This window comes from Barbus barbus (assembly GCF_936440315.1).
Source record: "Barbus barbus genome assembly, chromosome: 31".
Taxonomy (NCBI): domain Eukaryota; kingdom Metazoa; phylum Chordata; class Actinopteri; order Cypriniformes; family Cyprinidae; genus Barbus; species Barbus barbus.
The window spans coordinates 19228630-19252512 of record NC_136759.1 but is presented as its reverse complement, the minus strand read 5'-3'; the positions used below and the strand labels follow the sequence as shown (position 1 = coordinate 19252512).

At 36.9% G+C, this 23883-nt stretch overlaps 1 protein-coding gene across 1 annotated transcript; it reads right to left on the bottom strand.

The window, feature by feature from the left end:
- Positions 1 to 5989: 5989 nt before the first annotated feature.
- Positions 5990 to 23219, bottom strand: LOC306851508 (numb-like protein; the record flags this gene model as incomplete). The annotated part of the gene is made up of 8 exons (XM_079387790.1): positions 23079 to 23219; positions 20803 to 20877; positions 18359 to 18433; positions 13793 to 13933; positions 9641 to 9845; positions 9290 to 9556; positions 7743 to 7919; positions 5990 to 6795 (listed from the first exon to the last, which is right to left on the bottom strand). Exons 1-8 carry the CDS (start codon positions 23202 to 23204, stop codon positions 5990 to 5992), a joined length of 1872 nt encoding a protein of 623 aa, XP_079243916.1. The 5' UTR covers positions 23205 to 23219.
- Between the last annotated feature and the right edge of the window lie 664 nt (positions 23220 to 23883).

The following is a 23883-nucleotide window of genomic DNA, read 5'->3' as shown; positions in this document are numbered from 1 at the left end:
GACTGTTTTTCTGGTTTCTAATCAGAACATTAAAGTTATTTCAAAACAGCGTGCCCACTTGATTCACAAGATAACAGACATCTATCTAGCTCTGTAAGTGAACAAACTCGAGGTCATCTGGAGGTAGAGGGCTAGGTTTCCTGCTCAAGGGCCTTAAATAGATAAAAGGGACTCAAAATCTGATTTAAATCATGGAGGTTGTACTCACATTTCCTGCATTTATAACGTTACTGTCTGCCAAACAGCCTGCCTTATCACATCTACAGGAAACTGTCTTGAGAGGTTTACTGATTGTAATGTCAGCACTTGTGTGAGTGTCATTAAGAACATCACACACACTGCAAAACTGCTTCTAATGGGGTCAGGTAACTGTTGGGACTGTGATTTTACCCAATAACTGGCCCAATTCTCTTATGTCAGTCCTTATAGGGGTTTTTAAGTTGCTGATACTGGTATCTAGAGAGCAGGGCTGCTAAAATGCCAGTATAGCATACACTACTGGTCAAAAAATCATTTTTGAGTCACTTATGATCACCAAAACTGCATTTATTTAATACAAAAATACTTGAATGAAATATTTTTTTTTTTAAGGATACTTTGATGAATAAACTTAAAATAGAAATATTATAATCCTTACTGAATAAAAATGTATAAATACGCGCGTGTGTGTGCGTGCGCGTGCGTGCGTGTGTGCGTGTGCGTGTGTAACGATAAGCAGCACAAACTGTTTTCAACATTGATAATAAGAAACGTATGATACTAATAAAAAATAGATGACACTTAATGTACATTTGATAGTTTATCATTTCAGTTAATTTTATATAAATATTTGTTCCTGCAATGAGTAAAACTTATTTATTCCACATGGTCAGTAAAACTTCCAAAAACAAGTCATCACAAGAACATTAAAGAAGAAGAGCAATGCAAGGCTTTGTCCTATAACTGCTGTTGTTATTGTTAACTAAAACTAATAAATATTACAAATCATTTTCAGGAACTGAAAAAAAGTTTAAATATTAGATCAAATAAAAATTAAACATATCTTAAATGTTAAAAAATGTAAGGAATGTTGCCTTGGTAGCTAATTCAAATGCATTTAAGTACTAAAACTGCTAAAACAGAATTATTAATAATAACAAAGCAGATATCAAAATTCAAATTAAAATAAAGAAGAAAAATAATAAATACTACAATAGTAAATTGTCATGATTTAAATGCATTTGCATTCAGGTGCACTACCACACTGTAACCAGCAGATGGAGGCAACATCCCACTCAGCAAGAGACCCACTGAGACACCTATTCATTTAGGATTTCACTCATTGTAGGATCTTGCATATTATCATATTTGTATCACTGATCTATAGTTTATATACAAAAAAAAACAAGGGACTTTCATAAAATCCTTAAAGAAGAGGTACGAAAAGTCTGCTAAATAAAAAAGGACTGAACATGACGGTAGACCTCAACACACTGCCAAAAACAGTCTCTAGCTCCGGTTCATTTAAGGATAAAAGGATGAAAATAGCCCTATGTTACCTGACTCCACTGTTTAATCCAAAACTATTTTATAATTTATATTGTTCTTGTACAGAAAAGATTAGTGCACCAGACCACGATCTGACATAAATACTTAAGCATTTCATTATTTTATGAAAGTCTTTTATCTTAAGATGTGTGTTGTTGCACAAGAAATGATGAAATGCACTGCTAACACATTGCACACCTCATACCTTCATGACAGGAAACAAAATTGAGCAAAATGCAAGATTTATATTGTTAGTGTAGATTTGGTCTTCACCGGTTTCATAGATAGGCTAAAGAAATCAAATGTCTACATGTGGCCCATCTGACACACTACTATTCAAAAGTTTGGGGTCTGTTAGGTTTTTTAATGATTTTGAGAGAATTTATTTGCATTTGCATTTATTTAATTTTTAAAAAAGCAGTAAAAGCATTAATATTGTGAAATAGTTGCATTTTAAAATAACTGTTTTCTAATATATATATTATTTCTTTGACGGCAAAGTTGAATATTAAGCATCATTACTCCAGTCTTCAGGGTCACATAATCATTCAGAAATCATTCAATCATTTGCTGATTACTGAGAAAAAGGCACCTTCCCCCTGTGACAACTAGCCCCGGTCGCCACTAAATTCAAAAAGATCTCTAGGCCTACTTATTGTTGTCTCTATGTAGTCATTAGCCATTTGGGTCCACTGCTCTATGTAAGTCTGAATCATTACATATTTCACTGTAAACTTGTTTATCAGTCTCTTAAAATACATAACATCATTTGCATGGACAGATTAGTCTGCTCTCGTGAAATTTGTGTTTATCTCCTGCAGCAGATGCACGTGCCGGGACCGTGAGCTCCAGCCGACAAAACCAACACCACGTGTTCAGCAGAAAGCATTATTATAATTCCTTAATCCCCATTTCACACATTATTATTTCAGCTGGAGCAGCACTGACAGATAGACACTCTCAGTTAATTTGGGACATCGTTTTATTTGAATGCACATATGGACTGCAAATAGGCCGCTTAGAGATTGCCAAAAAATGAATAAAAACTGCGGTGGATGTATCCGTATGGAATCTTATATACTCACCAGTGTCTTCTCTCATACTGGAAGCCTTTGTAAGGTTCATTTATATCTGGGGCCAGTGTTTTTCTGCTTACTGTGGCTCTTTTTGGATGTTTATTAATGGCTCTTTTGCTTTCGTATCCATGGAAACTCATCTTGCACTGTCCCGTTTTCTCTCTCATCCACACAGTCACTCTGAGGGTGCAGGACAATAAGAGAAGAGCTACCGCCGCTCAAACCATTCTCCCATTTTCTCACGCTTCCCCGGGGAAGACATGGCGCCTTGCTTGGGTCCATTTAACAATTCTGATCTTCAGCTTCTGCTGAGACACAAAGAGGCACTAATAGGCAGTTCTGCCCGTCTGTGTGGTTGATGGTCTGTGACGATTTCATTTTCAAAAAGTCCATTCATAAATCTTTTCAAGAGACTCTATTGGAGTGTTGTGAACAAGAGGAGTACAGTATAATGGAGCAGCACATAAGAGCAGTCACTTTTTTTAATAGCCCCAGGGCCGTATCGAAGACATCATTAAATCTTATTTAAACACAATAAATAAAAATGACAAGAACAAAGAACATTTTGGCCTGTTTTTAAAATACAGTAATGAGAATACAATACCTCACAAGAATATTTTATATATATATATATATATATATATATATATATATATATATATATATTATTTGTATTTGTGTGTGTGTGTTAATATTGTTTAAATTAAATTCAATAATTGCATCAGATGAAATTACACATTCAGGTTATATTTTACCAGTAAATAAATAAATACATACATAAATATTACATTTAAAAAAAAAAATCCCCATGGCGATCCTTATCAAATTATGTATTTATTGAATTATGTATTTTTTAAATATGATTAAATATTCATTGTTTAAATTTAATACAATAATTAGATGAAATTACATTCAGCATGTGTTTTTTAGGTGAATCTTAAACACATTCAGGGGCCTGCTTCATAAAACAAATTGACCAAATAAGCCAGGTTTATTTCAGTTAGTCTGACTTGTTGTCATTTGATTTGTTTGAAAATAAGTCAGACTAACTGAAATAAGCCTGGCTTGTTTGGTAAACTTGTTTTATGAAACAGCCCAGTGTTACATTATGTCTGAAACAAACAAACATTTTCTTTCTTTTTTTTCTCCTGTATTTTTTTTTATCCTCTTACATAATACACTAGTCAACATTTGAAGTGGATCAAAAGCTTTCATCAAAGTTGTCCTAAAACTTCAAACCAAAATGCGTTCTTGTCTTAGGACACCTTTGATGAACTTTTTGATCCATTTCAGATGCTGTCTACTATATAATGAGGTTCACCACAGAAAATAAAGGGAATTAATAATAATAATAAAAAAGAGTAATGGGGGGGAAAATCTTGATCTCCTCTTTGTATATATGTATGATGTACATGAATGAAGCCACCAACAAAGGTACCATTGTTTATATTATATTATTTATTTATCTTTTATACAATGTAATTACAATAGAAATATGTAGGTTTAAATACAAAATTCTGTAAATAAAGATTAAAAATAAACTCCACTGGTTTGTTATCACTACACTAAAGTTTACAATCAACTTTATGAGGTAATTTAATTCCCTGGTTTTGAAAAACCTAGATTTTTTTCAAGGGGAGAGTTTGGACAAAAAGCGCCAGGGCAATTGAGTATAATAAATTCATCTGTTTGATGCCATACAACATATCGCTTGGCCAAATTACAAATGCATCGTCTTTGGAAAAAGGAGTATTTTTAGATTCATTGTGCCACAATAGACCCGCTTGACCCTATAATAAACAATTGATAAGAAAACCGGGAGGTCAAGTTATAACACATGACGGTCAAAATGGCCTTTTGAAACAGGAGTTAAAAACATTGTGCCTGCCTTGAATGTCCACTGCTATTAAATCTCCACAGGAAGAGTGTTTTTGTTCACCTCACCGAGCACAGTGTGCAGTCTGACTTTGATCATCTAGCTTTGACTCTTGCAGGCTCCAGAAAAGCTCAATCAACATCTTAATCGCACACTTGGATAATTTCCCAAGTAAATAAAAATACGACCATTGAGCATTACTGAACAATAAATGTGCCTAAATGCTGCACACTGGAGAAAATATGAACCTCTTGAATGAGCAGGATCCAAATCTGTTTTTACAATAACTGCATGAGATCTTATTGTGTAGAGTGTGTGCCATTATTCGCCTGCAATTAAAGACATTTATTCCCTTTCTTAGACCAGAGCGAGTGAAACAGTGGTGATAAGAAACAAAAGCCAAGACTAATATGCATATTCAATGTTTTAACATACTGTAATATGGGATATTTTAAGCATGCATGAACGGGACCAAATGACTCTGTCCCTTTAAGAGTCTGTGTAGTCGTTCCATTGCTTGCAAAACGAACACTATAACCTCTATCTTTTTTTCAATATTTCCTTACACACTTGATCTTCACAACCATCCATTTAACACATTTTGTCATTTTACCACCCCTAGAATGGTCATAGAGTTTCTGAAATACATTCATAACAACTGAGAAGCCCCATGAAACCATTGAAAATAATGTAAAGGTTGACCAAATTCATATATTTCAACAGGTCTGGCTAAACTGATTATAAAAATAAAACTATAAACCTCAGAAATGTTGTTCCAAATCTCTAAAAGGTTAATTACTAGAAGTCAAGGTCACTACAGTGGCATTTCGGTCTAGTTTTCCATTGCATGATGGATCTCGATCGTATAATCAGGGTTGGAATGTGCTTGTTGGTGGAACTTTTGGTATCCACTTGGTTCAGAGCAGATCCTTCAATGGTTCTGATTCATTTGGAATTAATGAACCTAACGGCCACAGAAACTGGCAATAAATAAAGTAAACTGAACGCATGCTATTTACACCACAACGTAAACTCAGTTCTACAAGATAACATAACCCAAATTATTTAATCTATCATTTGGTGAATCAATTTTCAAGTAGCCAATTTATTCCACCAGTAATCCTTCACCCTGTTCAATAGAAATAAATAAGGGAAAACTGAGAATAATTCAAATCTGATTAAAAATAATCATTATAAGCAAATAAGAACAATAAATAAACTTCGACCATCCCCTAATTTCAATATTTCCTTCAAGCAAAATCATTCATTTTCCAAGCAAGGGTCATTACCGGTGAAAGTAATGTGCAGGTTTCTCTTTCAAGCTGTCTTGTAAGTGCTGAACATGTTGTGACGGTCTTTCTGTTCTCCAAAACATGATTCTCGAAATGACGCAAAATGCAACCGAATGTTCTCTTACATCAACCAATGCCCTTGAGCCTAAGATAACCCTTTAGGAGACAAAAAAGAGGAAGGGGAATGGGGTATGAAATAGTTCAGAGTCTCCTTACAATTATAGTTCAATCTCAAAAGTCTTTTGTAAGTCATTCGAAAAAGGGTTTTGCGCCTTCGCTTGCGATTTGGACTCCAGAGCAGCCCACTTTGCCTCAAAATGCTCTGCTTCCTGGGAACTACATGTGGGATTCAGATTCAGACTCTCCATCGGCCAGCTAGTGCCGCTTTTTACAGTACCACCGTTTTGTGTGACACTCGTAGTCGTGGTCGTTGATGGAAAGGAATTATGCGGATGTCCGTTGACGGTTGGAGGAGATGGGAACGTGGTGGTTGGGAAGCCTCCGGACAAGGTGGGGAAAGCTGATTGTTGGCCACCGCCAAGCATACCCGTCTTTGGCCCCATCCCGATCCCCATCGCCACTCCACCACCCCCTGTCCCGGCTGCAGTGCAGAATACATTAGCCACCATCTGTGACGGTGTGATGCCCACCACGGGCACACTGGCATTGGGATAGGTCATACTGTTGGCCAGACTGGGCATGTATGGCTGCATAGGTACAAAAGCCGGTTGAAGGGGCTGTTGGGCGAACATGCCTACGGGTGCGGGGGTGACGTCAAAGGCCATCGGGAACGGCTGCATGGACGAGGGGAGGGAACCGGGTGCGATGGGCATGGTGGGCACCGGCAGAGATTGCTGAGTGGGTGGTGGTGGTAGGATCGGTGGAGTCTGCTGCTGGGTTTTCACCGCTTTAGCCACTTCCTCCAACCAGCGTTCTGCTTCGGACGGGGTTCGTTTGTGGCCTCCCTGAGGAACGGGTGGAGGAGACTGGACAGCCGGCTCTGTCTGAACCCATGAGCTTGTAGCTGGGAAGTGAAAGGAGTAAGAATGTTAAAACATGCCTCAAGACACGTTTCTTAATATGTAACCATGCTGGCAAAATGCGCACAAGCTAATTTTGAGCTACAGGCGAAAAAAGTGAAAAATGTCTATTTTGAGCTTTTCACAAAAGTGAGTACATTAAATCCTCATCTAGTGATCCCAGTGCTCCAAATAGTAATTAAACATCTCAAAGTATCTTTATTTGTACGTTTTCTGAGAGGAATAGCTTTTCTCCACTCGCTTCTCATGCTGCCTCTCATCCAAAGCGCACACATAAAGACTACAGACACCGATGGCACTCTATCCCGATTTACAATAGGCTAAATATATTTAAGTATTCACGCAAATATAATCTGTTATTGCTTAAGTGAACGTTTAGGGAACTGTTGGGGAAATACATAGGCTGAGTAACGTTATATTAAATCCGTGCATTACACTATATATCTTAAAGGGATAGTTCACCCAAAAAATAAACAACACCACCCCTCAACTATATACTTGCTTCTTTCTATTTGTTTTTTTTTTGCATCGGTTCTTATTTATAACAATAAAATAAAAAATTGCTGTATTGTGATTATTAATCTAGTAATGATTATTAAGAAAAGAAGTGGGGGAAGAGATGTAATGTTGCTAGGTGATTTTGCTTTGGAACCTTCAGAAAACTTTAGTTTTCAGTTTTTCTCTAAATTGCTGACTCGTCCGATTTTTCGTCCGATTCCAACTCATACATCATTTTGAAGGTATTTTAATAGAGTACAAATTAAAATTTTGTACATTTACATTTCTTTTCAACATTTGCTCATTTTGCCAGCACAGGTCACATAATTAATCAGATAAATGCAGCCTTGGTGAGCATTAGAGACTTCTTTCAAAAACATTTCAAAATCTTAATTATTCCACACTGTATATGGGATTGTGCTGTCTGTGTTACCTTGCAGTGGAGCAGGTGGAGGGGGAATGGCAGGTGGAGCACTGCAAACTGGTAAGCAGTTGCTATTGGCTTTGGCACACAGCTCCTCAGATGGTTTGGTGAAAGAGCTGTTGATTTGGCAGCACAGAGCATTTATGCTGTCCACCTCTCCTGCCACTGATAGATCCATCTCTGGAACTGACACACACCAATAGAAGAGGTCAATCACACCGGTTTGGCTTATTTCAGTGGGCCATGTATACAGTTTATGGGATTTTGCTTGATAAAACCTGGATCTATGATGTAAGGTAGAGATGCATCATCCATTAAATAGTTTGGGTTTGTTGTTTTTTTCCAGTTTGTTTGAAAGTATGCGTTAAATTAAAAATTTTAATTTATAATGTTACAAAAAAATAAGTGCAACTGTTTATTCTGAACTGTTTATTCATCAAAACCCCCAGAAAAAAATGTATCAGTTTCCAGAAATATATTAAGCAACACAACTGTTTTCAACATTGATAATAATAAAATAAAATAAAAAGTTCTTGTGCAGCAAATCACATATTAGAATGATTTCTGAAGGATCATGTTACACTGAAGACTGGAGTAATGATGGTGAAAATTCAGTAAAATTATAATAATATTTTACAATATTATAGTTTTACTGTATTTTTGATAAATTGTTAGCAGCAATTGGTGAGCATAAGAGCCATCTTACTGTCCCCAAACTTTTTAATGGTATCATATCAATTACCAAACAATATTACAGAATTTTTTAATTTATCATATGGATTCATAATATGTATGGGATGATATTTGATTTTTAATTGTGCATGGTAATTTCCCCTATTTTTAAATTTAGATTGCCATTACCATACTTTTTTACACAATACAGAACATAATTTTAATATGGTTATAATAATGGTTAGCAGCCATAACATGACAGTAATTATCAGATTTTAATATACTGTAGCTGTTTCTCTAAAAAAAAAAAAAAAAAAAATCGTTCTGGTTTGTATTACAGTATTCGAAACAAGAAAAACAATTGTACTACATAAAACGTGATGTCCTCAAACTTCCTACATATTCATTTACATTATTCATGAATAAACCCAGTCAAACATAAAACATGACCCATAAAAAAACATACGACTCATAATTCCCCTTTTAGAATCTAATCTAAGGGATTAAGCTAGAGATCAGGCAGCAGTTCAATTTTGCAAATGCAAAACATGTTATTAATAGAGCACTACACTAGAAAGGATCAATGGAAAGTACCTATACATCACATATCTACAGGTAAATGTAGCACTTTATGGTCTGGAATACACGCTCAAGCGATTTTATGGGTACAATCATAAGGTTTCAGTGGAAATAGAGGGCTTTTGTACTACTTATTTGTTTGCAGGCTCAACATGAGATACATTTGAAATGTCAAAGTCCTCTGGTTGATGACGCACAGTACACATAAATTGCAGTCAGTACTATCACATGGGTAAACATGGGTACTGGGTCAACATTATGGTTCCATTACACTTACGCTGCTTGAGTACACAAAAATCTCTAACCTGGGTTCTTGGTCTGGAAGTCCGTCTTGCGCTGCAGGGTTGATGGGAGATCGTTCAAGCGTAGGGAGAGCTGCCGTTTGAAAGGTGAGTTCTTCTGGCTAAGTTGTGGAAAGCCACGGAAAGAGCCCTGCCGCACCAGCTGCTCGATAGGAGCGTGGCGGCGTGGGATGGCGTGAGGCCCGCCTGGCTCCGCTCGCTCCCCCGGTGATGCCGCTCCTTCTGGAGGAGATGCATTTCCAGGTAGCATTGCAGAAATTCCACACACTTCTGCAGAGAGGCACGCTCACTAATAAGAATTATTTTTCACAGATAGGTCCTATGGGGTTTGAGAGTGATTGTAATGAGACTGACCTTTCTTTTTGTCCTGCAGTTGTTTCATGATGTCCTCTCGGTCACTCTGCTGTCCAGCTGAGGAGACGCGGAAGGAGCCTTCCCTCACAAATGATGTGCGGCTTGCATCGAAGGAAGCTGTGACCCCGCACTCCTTCTCTCTGCGTTGCTTCCGCTCAAGGCAAGCGGCAAAGGCGCATCCGACCGCATGACTCAAACGTTCACCCTAATGTTGTGGAGGATGTTCCATTAGCATCATGACAACACTGTACACTCCAAAGATTTTTTTAATTAGCTTTTTTGTAATTTTTTTTTTGTTCCAGTAAAAAATAAATAAAAATAAATATATTTACATTATACATAACTTATAATAATAAAACATTTAAAAAAATAATATATATATAAAATGAAAGATATTAAAGACCTCCTCTGATAATACATCTTAAATTAAGCTTATTTTTCCCATATGTATGTAGAATTTTTATAATAATAATGTTTTGGATGATGATATATTAGCATCATGGCAACACTGTAATTTTTTTTTTAATTCGCTTCTTTGTCTTGTTCCAGTAACATATCGCATATATAATACATAAAGTGCCCTCCAAAGGTACTGGAACAATAAAGACAAAATTGCTCTGTTGGCTGTGGAGTCAAGACATTTACAAATATGATTAAAAGACGAATATGAGACAAAACTACAGAATGTCCCATTTTATTATTGGGTGATTCAACACAGATGTTTTACCAGCTAAGAAGTTCAGCACTTTTAGAGTTTCATCCCTCTGATGTGAGCATAAGTATTGGAACAGTTGCCTCACAGGTCTTTCTAAGTGATCAGCTGTGTCCCGTTGCATTAATTCTTCAGATATTAAAAACAGGGAATGTGTCGTATCAGTTATATCCATTACTTCTGTATTCTGAATCTTGCATTCGATGATGACACACACAAACCAGGATGAAGATGAGGAAGCTGACTTTGAGAGAAAAGCAAGCAATTTGGATGCTAAAAGAAAAGAGGAAATCAATTAGAGCTGTAGCAAAAACAAAGGGCATGGAGAAATCAAGAGTTTGGAAACCACCAGCGACACCAGCAACCAACAACTACCTGATCGGCTGAGAAAACAACAGTAGCTGATGACAGACAAATCATAAAAGCTGTGAAAATGTATCCTAAAAGACATGTCTGTAAAATCACCAACAACTTCCAGAAAGCTGGGGTGATGCTCTGACAATCTACTGTCCTCAGGAGACTTTGACACAGAATTACAGATGCTACACAGCAAGATGCAAACCTCTGACCAGCACCAAAAATAGAAAGGCAAGATTAGAGTTTGCAAAAAAGCACAAAGGTGAGCCAGAAGAGTTTTGGAACTGTGTGTATGGACCGATGAGACAAAGATGAACCTTTATCTAAGTGATGGGAAAGCAAAAATGTGGAGAAAAAAAGGGAACTGCAATGATCCCAAGCATACAGCCTCATCTGTAAAGCATGGTGGAGGTGGTGTCATGGCATGGGCATGCATGGCTGTCTCTGGAACAGGCCCTCTCAACTTTACTGATGACTTAATGTATGATGACATTAGCAGAATGAATTTGGAAGGGTACAAAACCATCTTGCCTACCAATATTCAAGAAAATGCCACCAGATTCATTGGGAAGTGCTTCATATTGCATCAGGACAATGACCCAAAACACCCTGCCAGTTCAGTCAAGGAATTTATAAGGGCAAAGAAATGGAAAGTCTTAGATTGCCCAAGTCAATCTCCAGATTTAAATCTGATTGAACATGAATTTCACCAGCTGAAGAGGAGAGTAAAGGCAGAAACTCCCCAAAACAAGCAACAATTGGAGTTGGCTGCATTAAAGGCTGGGAAAAGCATTTCAAAGGATGAGACCAAGAGTCTGGTGATGGCTAATAATAAAATGTGACATTCTGTAGTTTTGTCTCATATTCATCTTTTAATATTTTAATATCTCATATTTCATATTTTAATAATATTTAAATCACAATCGTCTTGACTCCACAGCCAACAGAGCAATTTTGTCTTTACTGTTCCATATGTGAAAAAGTGTTGGCCCCCTTCCTGATTTTTTTGCATGTTTGTCACACTTTAATGTTTCAGATCATCAAACAAATGTAAATATTAAATCAACGATAACACAAGTAAACACATCATGCAGTTTTTAAATGAAGGGTTTTTTTATGAAGGGAAAACAAAATCCAAACCCACATGGCCCTGTGTGAAAAAGTGTTTGTCAGTGTTCATGACTCCAGTGTTCAGAGACTGGGCAAAAATGGCCTGTATGGCAGAGTTCCAAGCCAAAACCCGCTGCTGAGCAAAAAGAACATAAAGGCTCGTCTCAGGTTTGCCAGAAAACATCTTGATGATCCCCAAGACTTCTGGGAAAATACTCTGTGAACTGACGAGACAAAAGTTTTTAGAAGGTGTGTGTCCCATTACATCTGGCGTAAAAGTAACACAGCATTTCAGAAAAAGAGCATCATACCAACAGTAAAATATGGTGGTGGTAGTGTGATGGTCTGGGGCTGTTTAGCTGCTTCAGGACCTGGAATACTTGCTGTGATAAATGGAACCATGAATTCAGCTATCTACCAAAAAATCCTGAAGAACAATGTCCGGCCATCAGTTCGTGATCTCAAGCTGAAGCGAACTTGGGTTCTGCAGCAGGACAATGATCCAAAACACACCAGCAAATCCACCTCTGAATAGCTGAAGAAAAACAAAATGAAGACTTTGGAGTGGCCTAGTCAAAGTCCTGACCTGAATCCTATTGGGATGCTGTGGCAATGACCTTAAAAAGGCAGTTCATGCTCGAAAACCCTCCAGTGTGGCTGAATTACAACAATTCTGCCAAGATGAGTGGGCTGTAACAGCGCTGTAACAGACTCATTGCAAGTTATTGCAAACGCTTGATTGCAGTTGTTGCTGCTAAGGGTGGCCCAACCAGTTATTAGGTTTAGGGGGCAAACACTTTTTCACACAGGGCCATGTGGGTTTGGATTTTGTTTTCCCTTCATAATAAAAAACTTCATTCAAAAACTGCAAGTTGTGTTTACTTGTGTTATCTTTGATTAATATTTAAATTAGTTTGATGATCTGAAACATTAAACTGTGACAAACATGCAAAAAAATAAAAAATCAGGAAGGGGGCCAACACTTTTTCACACCACTGTATATATGTATGAATGGTTCGGATGCAAAAGCCTCTAAGTACATCTGACGTTTATCTTTAAAATCAGCATTTCTTTCTGGCTACTATGTATATGTTTCTATGTAAGTACTGGTACTTCTGAATGGCTTGAGGCTGGTATTAAGCGCATTTGAAGTGAAAGTACTTGATGAACATATTCTATGTGTGGAGAGCATTCAATCAGTATCGTTATCTCATTTTGACCAAGATGGCTTTTAGAAGCTTTTGCATTGGAACTCTTCATATACTGTATGTATGTATATATATATATATATATATACTGTATATTTAAAGATTAAATTTCTGACAATATATCTTACTTAAGCTTATATTTTCCCATATGTATGTAGATATCATAATAATTAAAGATAACATTTTATTAGTTTTTTGTCTTGTTAACCATGAAAAGATAGATAGATAGATAGATAGATAGATAGATAGATAGATAGATAGATAGATAGATAGATAGATAGATAGATAGATATTCCCCCCATGCATGTAGATTTACGCTTAAAACAAGAAAAACTATTAACCAATAAACTAAGAAAAATAAACTTTGAGATATGAAAACAAGAGCTACAATTTTACTTTGTAAGTAAATGTGTTGTGTTTTAACGATGTTTAGACATGTTGCCTGAAGAATGAAAGAGAAAAATTCTGTGAAAATAATTTTTTTACAGAGTAGCATAACTAGGTTAGTCTGTGTTTGCATATACTATTATGGGACAGACAAAAACATCATATGGTCACAAAATGTTTTTGTCTAGACTAGTATTCGGATCCTTATCAAAATTCCATTTCATTCTAGTCCTTAATGTGTTTTCCTCTGTGCCCCAAGTACAGATCAGTCTCTAAGCGGTTATTCCGGTTGAGATAACACTGCCATAATCCTTTTCTTAATCCCACTTTGCGGGGGAATAGAGGCTGAAGAATTAATCCCCGCTGGGTTCTCCTCACCGAGTCCTTCAAGGCCATGAAGCAGTGGCATATCCAGCGGCGAGTCGTTCCATCACGGCAGATGTAGGAGAATGCTTTGTCGTAATTACGGTCAGGTGCACAGAAGGACACCTTCTCAATGGTCTGGTCAACAATGAGGTCCTACAGAGAAAGTTAAAAGGGGCGGACCGGTCGTTGTTTGTGGCATCTTAAATGACATAAAAAGTTTGAACACAAATAACAAGAAAGTAAAGTATTTTCAAAGTGCTCAATGATAGCGCTCCTTAAATCACTAGATTTAATACAAATGGCATTACAGTGTTTAAAAAACATGAAACCAACTTGAATACAAATTTAAATTACATCCCAGGAACTAGAAAGCCATGTTTTAAACTAGATTCTTATTTGTCCATGACCCAACCACACTGTACCGTTTTGTCCTTTTGATTCTTCTAACATGACTATAGCTTTTTGTGTAGCCTGGACCTCCCACTGTAACAGTGGCTAGTGTTTCCTTGTTAGGGGGCCACAGTACATACATAATGCATGAGCTGAACACTGTAGAAGTGGTAGGTGAGGGATGAAGCAGAGGAAGACTGGGTCGAGGTGAGGGGCCCATTCATTGTTAGCCAATTACTGACCACAGGGCTTCGTCGTGGATGGTTGTGTTCTGGGGGAAACATGGGGGTTTACATTGGATGGGAAGAACTTTATGGGTCCATGACTTCTGACTCATCTCAGTTGTCAGGAATAAGACAGTCTGGTCTTGTAATCAATAGCACTTTCAGGGCTCGACAATAAGTACTGGCCGATGGCCCAGGACAAGTGTGAGAGATGCTCAAGACAGATGAAGGAATTCAAGAAATTCAAGAAAGCTTATCATTTGCAAGTGTTTTGGCAATTTAAACATTGAAACCATTCAGGTGCAAGAAGATGTGAAAATTTGGTACTTGCTAAATATAAGAAAATATGTACACCGAAAATAAGTTCTCTTCCACATCTTATTGTGCTTGAACACACAAAAACACAAAGTATTATGTCATAATAATCATCTTGGCAAGTATCCTCATAAACACAGTTGGTTATGTCTTAAATGAACATAAACATTTGAGAGGGAAATCGGATGTGTATCAGTATAATGGATCCATCCTAACATACCTGCTGCTGTCTGTGTCATTAACATTAATAAAAAGAAAATCATTGCTTTCAGCTAAAATACAAGTCTGTTATCAATAATATTGCTTTCTTCGTATTGCTTGCAACATTTACAAGTGAAAATAGTCTAAAACATTTGTAAATAAATATGTTGGTATGAGAGGACAACAGAGGACTAACTTTTTCACTGGAGGAAGAGTTATTATGGATTATGGAGTCAAATTTCTGACAGAAGTGACATTTTAAAGTTAAAATTTCTTAACAATGGATTTGTTCTTTACAAACATGCAGCTTTTTTCTTCACAAGATGTTAACTGATGGACTGGAGTCATGTGGATTATTGTGATGCTTTTATCAGCTGTTTGGATTCTCATTCTGACGGCACCCATTCACTACGGAGAATCCATTAGTAAGCAAGTAATGTTATGCTACATTTCTCCAGATTTGATTCGATGAACAAACAACCTCATCTACATCTTGAATGACCTAATTACATTTTCAGCAAATTTTCATTTTTGGGTGAACTATTCCCAGTGAAGACTATGCAGTGTTATTTTACATTTGATTATTTAATTTATGTACCTGATAAACGGTTTATTTAATTTGTGCCTTTATTCTATTTTTATTTATTTGTTCTTATTTTATTACAGACTGTTAATTTGCCTTTAAAATGTTATAATATGCAACCCCAATTCCAGAGAAGTTGGGACATTTTGTAAAATGCAATAAAATCAAGAATCGGTGATTTGATCATTCTCTTTAACTTTTATTTAAATTGACAAAAGTACAAAGAAAAGATTTCCAATGTTTCCACGTAATGTATTTTGTAAATATGAACCAATTTTGATTTTGATGGCTACATCATCTTGATGGCAGTATATGTCTCTGTACAATCCCAATATATGCCTCCATGTCAATGGTACCTTCGCACACATGCCAGTCACCCATGCAATTTGCTCTGTTGAACCCCCATACCATGACAGACATTTGCTTTTGCTTCTGTCGCTAATGAAAGTCTCGATGGTCCCTTTGGTCTTTGGGACTGAGAACTCGAAATCAAGTTGAAATGTGAACTCATTTGAGTACAACACACATTTTCACTGTCTTTTTGACTATCTGAGATGTGCTTTGGCCCAGAGAAGCCGGCAGCATCGCTGCATAGAATTAATGTATAGCTTTCTCCTAGAGTAACATATATTCAAGCTGCATTTCTTGATGCAGCAGCAGACTGTGGTAAATGACAGTGGTTTTCTGAAGTACTCCTGAGCCCATGTGGCTCTATTTAACACCGTAGCATGACGGTTTCTTATGCAATGCCATCTGAGGGCTCAAAGGTCAAGAACATTCAACTGAGGTTTCCTGCCTTGCCCTACATGTACTGTGATTTCTCTGGATTCCCTGAATCTTTTCACAATATTATGTATGGTACTTGATGAAAGACCTTAATTCTTTGCAATTTGTCTGACACTTTTCTCATGAAATTTGGCACAAAGTGATGAGCCATGATCCAGCTTTGCTTGCAAAGACTGAGATGCTCCTTTTATTCCCAAACATGATACCCTGGCCTATTACCACTTCACCTGCTTACTGTGAACGGTTTCAAAACAGTTTAACGTGGATATTCTATAACCTTTTCACTTTTATTTTAAAGTAAAGTCGTGACGTATTGTCAAGTATGGTTACGTGGATATTCTATAACCTTTTCACTTTTATTTTAAAGTAAAGTCGTGACGTATTGTCAAGTATGGTTACCCATACTCGAAATCAAGATTGGTGCTCTGCGTTTAACCCATCCAAGTGCACACACACAGCAGTGAGTAGTGAACAAATGCACACACACACACACACACCGTGAACACACACCCGGAGCAGTGGGCAGCCATGCTGCGGCGCCCGGGGAGCAGTTGGGGGTTCGGTGCCTTGCTCAAGGGCACCTCAGTCGTGGTATTGAGGGTGGAGAGAGCGCTGGACATTCCCTCCCCCCACCTACAATTCCTGCCGGCCGGGGGCTCGAACTCGCAACCTTTCGATTACGAGTCCGACTCTCTAACCATTAGGCCACGACTTCCCCCCATTTTTTTATTTTGCCTCTGTCCCTACTTTTTTGGAATGTTGCAGCCGTCAAAAACAAAATTTGTTCATATTTACTAAATACATCTTTTCTTTGTACTTTTGTCAATTAAATAAAAGTTAGAGAATTAACAATTCACAGATTCTTGATTTTATTGCATTTTACAAAATGTACCAACTTCTTAAAGCATTTTAATATAATACCGTTACAATAGTTAGGCTAGTAGTTTTTACTGTGGTATCGAATTTTGAATGCAGAATTGTGAAAATGCACTGTTATCTAGAATTTTGGTGTCATAATAACCTTATCATACATGGTCAACAACAACGAAAACAATACCTATTTTTGTATTTATTTATTAATTTTTGTGGTGGGGCTATTGAACAGTTTGACAGGGCAAGTAAAAATTTGAACCACAAGCCGACTGGGCCAGTAGAAAAAATCCTTAGTGTTGAACCCTGCCTTTTATTGTTATTAATAAACTGACAAGTGAATTTTAACCAGAGCGAGGAGAGGAGGAGGTGCAGGACACACAGGTGGTGTGTGACAGTGGCAGGAAGGAGTAGGTGGTACTGCTGACTCATATGCATACGGGAGGATTACCAGAAGGGCATAGTGAGTGAATGACTGAGTCTGAGGCCCTTACGAGAAACAAAAAAAGAAAGCTTTGTGGCCTTTTACTGTGTGTGCTGAAAAGGAGGAACGGGGATAACTGAACTCATTACGTGAGGCCTTTGACCTTTTCTGGTTAACTTTCCGGGTTTTGTGTGAGGGAAGGATGTTACATTAATCCTTGAACTTTGAAAAGAAAAACCCAACCGTGAGAGACACAGGAACCCTTGGCCTTAAAAGTCATCTTGTGTCTGAGACGGTCTGTGTGATGTCGCATGAAGCCGGATGGTCATGTGACAGGTCTTTTGGAGGCCTGCCAGCTTCCTCTTACTGCATATTTTGTGTTTCCTACAGATTTACTCGCTTTGCTGACGGACTCAGCTAATTGATGGCTTGGGAGCTTTTGGGGGCTTCAAAGACTTTTTTTATCCTTGATTAATGGCTTTCAATGGACACACAACAAAATGCCGGTAACACTTTATTTTAGGGTATCTTAACCCTAAAATAAAGGGTTATTTTATTAGCATGCATATTACAAGAATATTAGCCATTTATTAGTACTAATTAAGCACATATTAATGCCTTATTCTGCATGACCTTCTTCTACATCCCTAATCCTACCCAATACCTAAACTTAATAACTACCTTACTAACTATTAATAAGCAGCAAATTAGGAGATTATTGAGGGAAAAGTCGTAGTTAATAGTGAATAAGTGTTCCCTATTCTAAAATGCCTATACACACTTACCTTGGTTTTGTCGTCCACTACTCTCAGGCCATCAGCAGACACCCAAAGCACAGCCTTGACAGTTTTTTTCCCACTCTGAGAAGAAATATTGAAACAAAATCAGCCTTTTGACACAACGGAATATTAGCACCACTGCAGAGGTTTTGATTTGCTCTGCATCAAGCATGCTAGCACAAGAATTGTTGCTATTTTTGGCATTTTTATGTCAGGTTTAGCTGTTGTCGGCTTAATTTGTACTCAAAGCGTATCAGAGAGCTGCCCAACAACATGCTGACCTGCGATGCAATGCAGTGAGTTTCAGGGACAAGACCCATTAAGGCCAGACAACTAGTCAAATTTGGTATTATAATTTGGGTTATATCATTTATTATTATTACAACATTTGCTCTTGCTTAAATATTTTATAGTCCTTACATTTTTTTCAAAAATAATAATAATTTAAAAAAAAAAACAAATACTGACTTTTGGGCCTCAAAACAGTAGGGCACTATTATTATTACATTTACATTTATTCATTTAGCTGACGCTTTTATCCAAAGCGACTTACAATTGCTATATATGACAGAGGTCGCACGCCTCTGGAGCAACTAGGGGTTAAGTGTCTTGCTCAGGGACACATTGGTGTCTCACAGTGGATTCGAACCCGGGTCTCTCACACCAAAGGCATGTGTCTTATCCACTGCACAATCACCACCACTCAATTAGTAATAATATAATAATATTAGTATTATTATTTCCAAAACCAAACTCAAGAAGCAAAGCAGCATTGCATGTGGACTGCAGTTACACAGAGTGCACATTTAGGACAGGCTCAGTGGACTGCAAGGCAGCTCTCTAGGTTTAAATCTTTCAGTAAATCTGTTGTGAGTGCAAGTCTGTCTGAGAGAGTGAAGGTTAGTACACCATGAAATGCATTTAATCTTGAAAAAAACTGCAGGAATAAGTTAAACTGAAGGATCCAACTAAATCAAGAAAAACTGAGGGATTTCAGCTGACGTTACAAGCATCCCAAAAGTCACTGTCCAAATTTGCTAAGACAGCAGAACACCGAGGTTAAGAATAAGGAACAAGCACAAGCTCAAAGCAGAATGAGATAAAGGCTTTGGGGGTTTGGAGAAGAAGAGAAAATAAATAAAGTGACTGTGTAGACAGACACAGCGGGAACTGCCAACATGGGGATGAAAGAGCAGAGCATATATGAACAGATGGAGGGGCCCCAAACACAAGGGCCACACACACACACAGAGACAGTGTCACACAGACAGCACTAGTGGGTGAAAAGTTTTTACATGATAAAAAACATTACATATTATAGTTCTGCTCTGACAATTCAGTAATGAGATTTGCAAGCTCAGGATATGACTATTGACAGAGCAGCAATACTGAAGACAATAGCCATCAACAGAGCAGCTACGCTCCATAAAGATTGATTTTTAAAATTAATGAGACTTTGTAGACTCTCAGTACATTAAATCCTAAGTCCTCACAGGTCCTCAAAGAGCTTATAGTCTTCCGCAATGAGGAAACAGGACATGAGGGGTTTTACAAATGGATGAGAATCAGTATGTGTCAAGGGTCAAAATGAAGCCCTAGTTACATGATTGTTTTTTCTGGTTATGCATGATTCAGTTTGACCTACACAAAGACTATATACAAATGTACAGTATACACTATGCAGAAATTTCCCACAGTTTTTGAGTGATATGAATCTTCCAGTCTTCTATTAATATATATATAGCCAAAAATACACTGTATGGGTCAGAATTATAGATTTTTTATGCCAAAAATCATTAGGATATTAAGTAAAGATCATGCTCCATGAAGATATTTTGTAAATTTCCTACTGTAAATATATCAAAACTTAATTTTTGATTGGTAACATGCATTGCTAAGAACTTCATTTGGACAACTTTAAAGGCAATTTTCTCAATGATTCAATATTTTCAAATAGTTGTATCTCGGTCAAATATTGTCCGATCCTAACAAACTATACATCAATGGAAAGCTTATTTATTCAGCTTATGATGCATCGAATTGACCCTTATGACTGGTTTTGTGATCCAGGGTCACACACATGTATATATATACATATAGCAACTTCAAATATTTTATAAAGCAATGCTCAAGCAGCAATTTTTAGCCAATTAAATATTTGCAAAGCTCATATTTGCAAAAACAATGTATATTCACAATATTAATTTTCTAAATTTAATTTGCATAAATATTTACTTATTGAGCAGCTGATCTAGATGCCATTTTTAGTGCATACGACAGATGCATAATAATAATAATAATGATAATAATATAATTAACTCAGTTAAGATGGCAATATATTGTCTGTACTGGTTCACTGTACATATGCACAAAAGAGTTTACTTGGCTGCCAATTTGCTTTTCACAGCAAGCATATGTTTTATTGCGTGGGGATGGAAAGCACTACTCACCATTTTCAGTTTTTTCACTGCTTCTTCACACACATGCATCCCTCTGGACTCCTCTACCTCCACCAGACCGAGGTACTGCATAAAGAAAAAAAAAAAAAGACAGAAAAGGGAGGCAAACATAAAGAGAGGTCAAAACTGATGAAATCCACATTTTCTATATTTCATCCACTGCATCTACCACACCATTATTTCCCTGTACGACATTTGCGACGCATTGTGAAAAAAAATAAAAAATAAATCACTGCTCTGTAATTTATGTTTATGTGAGGTTATGTGAGAAAAACAGACAGGAACACAAATTTACTCAACCTCTTCAGGGAAAACTAGTCCAAACAGGGTTAGTGTAGATTTCAACGAGGAACCCGTTGAAAACACAGCAGAGGATGTATTTTGTGGGACATTTTATCCAGCCAAACCCAATCAAAATGTCCTCACATGGACACAATTAATAGTCATCAAGCCAGGGTTATGTGATTATGGTGGCCATGAGGACAGAGGCCATTACAGGATTACATCTCACTCGCAAAGAGACTCCTGGTGCCTCGGGCTGGAGAGTAAAATTAGGCTGAATTTAATTATGCAAGATCCACTGCAATACATCCTCCACTTTAATTAATGACACAGACCATCTTTAGTCTTGAAAGAGCCTCTTTTCATTTCAAAACCATACTGTGAAACCATTTCAATTGAATTAATTACATGATATGCTGATTAATTAATTACATTAATCGCATATGAAGCGTTCAGATGCAAAAGCCTCTAAATGCTGTTTGAAATTTTCTTCTAAAATGAGCATTTTTATCAGACTTCTGTGTGTAGGTTCAGTCATTTCACTTTAATGGCAATGAATAGGTCCTTTTCATTTCTTTTCATTGCCACAAATGTGAAATAACTGAACATAAACAAAGCAACCTGAGAAAAATGCTCATTTTAGAAGAAATTTTCAGATGGCACTTAAGAGGCGTTTGCATCTGAACTCTTCATATATCAATATTTTGTGAGAAAAGCCATTTTGAGAGAATTATAAAAAGTAAATTGACTAATTTGACTTTAATATTAATACTAGCCACATTCTGGGAAATGATTAATTCTGTTATATCTTAATGAGTGTGTTACATTGACAACCCTGTATTAAGTCATTAAATTATTCATTCAAAAGTTTGGAGTCGGTAATAAATATGTTTTATTTTTTAAAGAAATTCATACTTTTGTTCAGCAAGGATGCACTGAATTGATTAGAAAATATTTCTAGTTCAAATAAATGCTGTTTAGAACCGAAAAACGTATTAAGGTTTCCACAAAAATATTAGTAGAACAACTGGTTTCAACACAGATAATGATAATACATCTTTCCTGAGCAGCAAATAAGCATTTCAGAATGATTTCTAAAAGATCACGTGACATTGAAGACTGGAGTAATGATACTGAAAAATTCATCAAAGGAATAAATTCTAAAATCTATTCAAATGGAAAACAGTCCTTTTAAATTTGACAATATTACTGTTTTTACTGTATTTTTGATCAAATAAATGCAGCCTGTTGAGCACAAGAGAATTTAAAACACATTAAACAAATCTTACCGACCCTGAACTTTTGAACATTAGTATATACAGCAATCCTTAGTGTCCTATTCCAGCCATCAAACTGATGTTTTTATTGTGTGGGGGTTTGATAAGTTACCCTTTAAGTTCAAGTCTGTGTTTGCTCAAAGCTCTATAGCTTTTGGCCTTTAGCCAGACACTGGTGTTACAGACTTTCAAACCTTAAAAAAAAAAAATCAGTCTATATATGGATATTCCCATTATACCCATTATCATTCTCCCTCTCACACTAGTACTGCTTTTAAACAACAGCCTCTTAGTGTATGTGTTTCATGTAAAAACTCAATTATATGAGTGTTATTTCTTAGAACAGCATGTCTTATGGAACATCATAAACTACACTCTATAGACATGTAGTGTATTTCACATTAGCTTAAATCAAAATGAAACAGACACCATTTGCTTTATACGCTTTCCTACCCTTATTGCGAATGATTCATCTGTGCTCATGTTCCAAAGAAAGAAAATGTTTGTCTTTGTAGTCTTTAATCAAAATGTCATATCCTTTTGCCAATATTAGCTGCAACGTCTAAAGTAATTTTGCATGCTGAAAGCCTTGTGTGACCGCACTTTTAGATCATGTTCATCATCTTATTCTAAATGATTAAAGCAAGATGTCTGTTAACAACCCTCTGGATGAATTTGGAAGCCCTGCCATTTAACTTCTCAGCTTACCCGGACAGGAAAGTTGCATTTGCCCTTTCGTACAGCTTCTTCGTCTGCCTGCCATTGGTGTGGCCGGCTGGCCTCTGGCACGTAGGTGGGCTTCTTCCTGCGCAGGCTCTGACGCAGCTTATTCATCTCCACGCTCTCAAACTCTCTGTTGCTGAGAACAAATAAGAGGATACATTAGCAGGAGTATATACATATGATGAATAAAAGAGCCCTTATTTCACCTCAGGATCAAAGTAACGTCCAAAAGTCAGATTTATTAGGACGCACACTAGCTGGGTGTCAAGTGAATGTTGACACATCATACAGAAGGCAGTATTTCCAGTCACGCTGGACAGGCAGGATGTAATCTGTCTGATTTGGATTTCAAAAATTGCCACCAACACTTAGTAATTGAATCCAAATTATTCATTTCATATTTTGAGTATGCAAATAACCATGGTATATTGGATTAAACAGAAATTACAGAGAATGTATTCACTTCTGTCTAAAAAAAACAATTGCTTCGCTCCCAAGAGGCCTATTTATGCAACATAATTAGGTCATTCATTCTACCCTTAATTTGCATTGGTAATTTCAAGTTCTGATGCACAACACCACAAAGCCAGGCTGCTCTGAAGAATGCAAATATCCAAAGCTGGTTAGTCCAAGTTAAACATTCACATCATAAAAATTTCACTGAGAAAAATACACAGTAGTACATACGCTAAGACATTAAAAATGAAAAATTGAAGAAGATGGTTCACTAAAAATTTTAATTCTGTTATAGCTTACTTGCCCTTATGTCATTCCAAACCCATAAGACATT